Source organism: Bidens hawaiensis, unplaced genomic scaffold (assembly GCF_021521415.1).
Source record: "Bidens hawaiensis isolate Kalapana, Puna unplaced genomic scaffold, B.hawaiensis_p1.1 tig00043622_1, whole genome shotgun sequence".
Classification (NCBI taxonomy): Eukaryota; Viridiplantae; Streptophyta; class Magnoliopsida; order Asterales; family Asteraceae; genus Bidens; species Bidens hawaiensis.
Window position 1 is genome coordinate 140,104 of NW_027497741.1, and position 5,836 is coordinate 145,939.

Genomic DNA, 5,836 nt, shown 5'->3' on the forward strand with positions numbered 1-5,836 from the left:
AGTTAATATGTGGATATTGGTTTAACAAAAGTGCACGACCCCTTATTAGATAAACGCCAAAACGGAACTTTAACGAGTGTTCAATTTAATTGGTTCGGGTCTTGATATGTCATGAAGTCCGATCCCAAAATTTCCAAGTGATAAATAATATGAGACAACTCATAAAAATCAGTAGCTTAACCACGTTATAAGTTTTATTGAGAAAAACACCAAACGTTAACGTTAAGCGAGTGTTTGGTTTTATCGATTAAAGCTCGATATATGACCAAGTTGAATTCAAATACACCAAGTACATGGGAAAATATTTAAAAACCATTTTGAAATGGAAACTCTAGTGTTAGGCGCCTGTAGGGGATACTGATTTCTTCCGTATGGAGGTAGGACTCCACCAAGGGTCGGCCTTGAGCCCTTTTCTATTTGCGATTGTTATGGACGAATTGTCAAAGACGCTTCTAGGGACGGTTCCGTGGTGTATGCTTTTTGCAGATAACATTGTGTTGGTTGCTGAAACTAAACGTAGCCTCAATGCAAGGTTAGAAGAATGGCATGCAGCTCTATAGGACAAAGTGACGTAGGTTGTCGCAGTCTACTCAAAAACAGTTAATTAAAGACTTGAATACCTATAAACTAGTACAAGTAAGTAAGGTCGTTTCCACAGGAACTCAAGGAAAGTGCTAATTTAATATTACTAAATTAATTATTAACTAAGGCGGACAGACGATGTCAAGCATTTTTTAGAAAAACATTTAATTAAAACTAAACGATTACTTAAAAAGATTTTGTAAACAATATTAAGAAAAGTATTCACTTTAGATTCAGGTAATGTGATACTCAACTTAATCACAGATTCAACTGACTTGATTGCACAGTAATTGCTAGACCTAATAGTTTGATTGTGATGACAAACGATAACCTAACCGAATTGTTGACACAATTGAACTTAGCCTACCCAATTACCAATTTATGTTATGAAAACCAATTAAATTGCAATGAATGATGATTACTACTTCAATGACATAAGAGCCTAACCCTAAGTGTTGATGAACACAACCAAACAAGTTATGCAACAAGTAATAATCAATGACAAAAAATGTTTAAAAAATCAAAGCAATATCAAATCATAAACTTAATCAAACTCTTAATCTTTAAGCATATTGAATCTGGTCATAAGTTAAAGTACACAAACCCTAGTCTAGAATGAACACGGGAACTTAGCCGAGCATCGACATAACGTTTAAAACACTTATAACATACGATCAATGATGGAACCGGAAGCTTCGGGATGGCTGAAAGTCAACCTTGGGAACCTCCTCTGCCTCTGGAAGTCGTGATATCCCGAATGGTGAGGTTAATGGGTTTATATAAGGCAAAACCTAGATTTTTTTCGGCCATATGTCGGTTCGCGTCGCGCGAAGCTGTTTTTACCCTTTCTTCGCTTCGCGCGAAGTTAACAAACCTCATATTCAGATTTGTCTCGTCAAGAAACCAAAATTCATATATTATGGATTCCGTAACTCATTTTCTAGGCCGAGATATGCCCGTTTTACTAAAAGACACTTTCTTGGTAACCCATCTTGTTCAGTTTTCGCTTCGGCTTTAGGTTTCTCATCCAAACCTTTCCCAAATCCTTCTTAACCCTCCATATATGTTTCCTTATGCTTCCATCATCTCGAGGCTTGCTTAATCTTCATTTGGATAGCTCTAAATTAGCTCGTTTAAGCTCTGAACACCTGCGATCATAAAAAAAACTCAAAGTAATTGTGTTCGCTATATATAAACAATTAAAATGCATGGAATAACACATTAATACACATGAAATATACCCGACCATCACATCCCCACACTTATCCTTTTTCGTCCCGATAAAGACTTTGCATTGGAATCAAATCAGAAATTATTTTTACAAAATGCTTTTCGGTTATCTTAGTTAAGCACAAAGAAACAAAAACCTCTATTGTCGATATTGTTGTCCACTTTAACCCATGTCTCAATACTTACCGGGAAAAATAAGGTGTGACAGTTTTATTAGGTTATATGATTAAAATGGAACCCACACCTCAATGCCCTGAAGCCGCCTTATCATGCTTCATAATAGTTTTACCGAACCATACCACCCCAACTTGACTTAAACCTTAAATTAGACGATTAAAATTTTGCACATTTGCACAATTTTTAAGCACGTATGTAACAGCTAAGACAATCATATATATATTTATCGAACCAAAACCTAAACTTAAGCATCAAAGTCTACCAGAATGGCCATTAGATACGATTAAGGTGCAATTAAGTAACTAACTAGCAAATAGCCCCACTACATGACATACCCCCGTTATCAAGCAATACTCCAAAGTCCATCACCATAGGTGAGTAGGCACGAATTCATCTGTATGGCTTACATATGACGTGTCCCGTGTGGTCCGTTTCTTAATGGTAATGAGATGCGAGCACGGGGACCCCATATGATTAACAGAGCGGATGATCAAGTCAGTAGTGAATTTGTACTTTTTAAAGCACGTAATGATCATGTTTAATGACTTATGATTTAGCAGATAAACTGCGGGTTTGCTCTTTTTAAGCTTTTTAATATACCTAATTCCACTTAGGATTTATGCATACCCAGATGATAAACCGCATACAAACCCATGGTCTACGAATCCCGGAGCATCCCATCAATACAGGATTTAAGGCCATAAAACCATACGCCTATGAAGTGTTAACCACTTAACTAGCAGTATTTTTATTTATGTTTATATCACAAGCTATCTAGCATACTCTAACGTTAAGCCTATCCAATCATTGTACAATAACTATTCATATTTAAAATTTCTTTTGGTGATAAAATCTAACAAAAGGCTTGAGTATGGCCTAATCTTTCATTCCAGTCCTTACACAGGCTTAGCTAAACAAACAAAACCCTGAAGGTGTTTCCCGCTAAAAATCAAGTATTTTAAAGGTTCAATTAAGTCTACAACCAAATTATTCTTTCATCTCAAGGCTAACCCAAAGCAGTTGACGCGGCACACTATCATACGCCTTTTCTAGGTCAATGAACACCATGTGCAGATCTCGTTTTTTCTCTCTATACTTTTTCATCAATCTTCTTAGTATGTGTATCGCCTCCGTAGTAGATCGCTCAGGCATGAATCCAAACTGGTTTACCGAAACCTGAGTTTCCCGTCTGATTCTAGCCTCAATAACTCTTTCCCATAGTTTCATAGTATGGCTTAGCAACTTAATTCCTCTGTAGTTTCAACAACATTGAGCATCTCCTTTGTTCTTATAGATGGGGACTACGACACTCCTACTCAATTGGTCTGGCATCTTACCAGTTTTGGAGATAATATTGAACAAATTAGTTAACCATGAATTCCTTCCTCACCCAAACATCTCCACACTTCTATAGGTACGTTGTCTGGGCCAACCGCCTTTGACCTTCCCATCTTTCTTATTGCGGTTCTCACCTCCTCCTGTATGATGCGCCGACAGTAGAAAATATTTCGTTGTTGTCTTTGTGTTGTTGTGTTCTCGTTTTTTCCATGGTATGCCCTTCCGTTGTTGAAAAGACCGTGGAAGTAGGTTTGCCATCTCAACTTGATGTCCTGCTCTTTGACTAATACTCGTTCATCCTCCCCCTTGATGAACTTCACAGCCTCTAAATCTTACCTCTTACGCTCCCTAGCTTTAGCAATTTTGAACATATGATGCTCCCCTCCTTTCTTTCTAGTCGTTCATACATCCGTTTATAGGCTGTGGTCTTTGTTTCCGCCACCACCTTTTTTGCTTCTTTCTTTGCCTTTTTATAAGCATCCCTCAAACCCACTCTCTTCGCTTCGTCTATGCACCTCATAAGCTCTCTAAAACTCTCTTGTTTGCCTTTTATCTTGTCTTACACATCCTTATTCCATCACCATGACTCCTTATGTCTGCATATCATTCCCGTTGTGAGATACTGCCTCCTTCCCGATGGAGATAGGCCTTCATCAAGGTTCAGCATTGAGCCCATTTCTTTTTGCAGTAGTCCTAGATGAGCTGTCAAAGTCGATCCAAGAGATAATCCCGTGCTGCGTGATATTCGCAGACGATATTGTGCTAGTTGTTGAGAGTAAAAAAGATCAAAACATGAGGCTAGGGGAATGGCGAGTGGCTATAGAGAGAAAAGGCCTAAGAATTAGTCGCTCCAAGACTGAATATCTCCATTGTGACTTTAGCGGGGTAAATGGTAATGAGGAGATCCAAATCACCATCGAAGGCTAAGCGGTTCCATAGACAATAAAGTTCAAGTATTTGGGCTCTTTTGTCCAGAGTGATGGGGGCATTGAGAGTGACGTGACCCATCGCGTCCAGGTAGGTTGGTGCAGATGGAGAGCAGCTATAGGAGTTTTGTGCGATAAGAGGTTTCCAACTAAATTAAAGGGGACATTTTACAGGGTTGCCATTCGACCGGCGATATTGTATGGAACAGATTGCTGGGCCATTAAGAAGGCACACACACGTAAGCTAGAGGTAACAGAGATGAGAATGTTGAGGTGGATGTGTGGGAATACAAGATCTGACCGAATAAGAAACGACTTTTTTTGGGAAAGGTTAGGGGTAGCTAATATATCAGATAAGATAAGGGAGGGGAGATTGAGGTGGTTTGGACAAATAAAGAGAAGACAAACGACATATCCTGTTAGATCAGTAGAAAACATTACTATAGAGAGCAGGAGGGGTAGAGGTAGACCCAAATTGACTGGGATGAAACGATTAGGCATGATTTGATAAACCTACATCTCTCCGAGGACATGGTTAATGATAGGCCTTCTTGGAGACGTAGGATTAAGGTTAAGGACTTCTAGGGAGATGATATAGTTTTGGTTTAAAAATATGTCTTAGAGCCATTACCTGACCAGCTTAGTATAATTTGTTTCTGTTACTTGTATTGTTTATTTTTACTATTAATACTGCTATTTATTATAATTATTTTATCTACTTATCATTGTTTTTTCATTAGTACTAAATATTACACTTTCCCAATAGTCTATTTTATACTTTATTTACTATTCTACTATTATGTTGCTTGTCTTTTGGAGCCGGGGGTCCCTCGGAAGCAGCCTCTCTATTCCTCAGGGATAGAGATAAGGCTTGCCTACATCCCACCCTCCCCAAACCCTACTAATAACTTTGCTATGTGTGGGATTTACAGGGTATGATTGTTGTTGTTGTTGTCTCAAGGCTGAGCCTACCGACACATCCCAAATTAAGTGCATTCTCATTTTTATTATCTCATATTATATAATAATTTTGAAAAATAATCCCCGATTTTTCTATCGTTTTCCATTTATTATGCAAAAACTCTTAATTCAATGAGCATTAAATTTTTCAATTTCTCCCCCATCCCCACAATTAAGGCAAACATTGTCCTCAATATTTAAAAATGTAACAAGTAAAATAGGGACAGGGTTAAAATTCACTTTGACAATTTTAAAAACCGGGCCTAATGTGATGGTGGTTATTTATTATACATTTATACAATTACAATTTTAACACAAACACTAATAAAACAAAGAAGGTTATGAAAACAGAATCACATGATAGAAAATATAACTCTCATGTGCAACTCTCGTGCCCTCGGTGATGCTCTCGGTGAACTTACCTCTTCAACTCTCAAAATCTCCAAACTCTCAAACATGTAGAAGCATGCTTCTCACAAATGTTAAAAACATATGTCTTTTAAACCGTTTGGAAAACCATTAATTTTAAATTACCAGTCCATTTTAATTAAATTCATAACCAAATTTGTTAAACTAGTAAAAATGTTAAAAGACCTAACTCACTTTCGTAGGAATCACGATTG

The 5,836-nt window shown here is 37.6% G+C and overlaps 1 protein-coding gene across 1 annotated transcript; it reads left to right on the forward strand.

Moving 5' to 3' along the window:
- Positions 1-3,963: 3,963 nt before the first annotated feature.
- On the forward strand, positions 3,964-4,503 carry LOC143594426 (uncharacterized; the record flags this gene model as incomplete). Its single annotated transcript, XM_077073745.1, has 2 exons — positions 3,964-4,212; positions 4,303-4,503. Coding segments are annotated over exons 1-2 (450 nt in total), but the record flags the coding sequence as incomplete, so codon positions are not given.
- Positions 4,504-5,836: the final 1,333 nt, after the last annotated feature.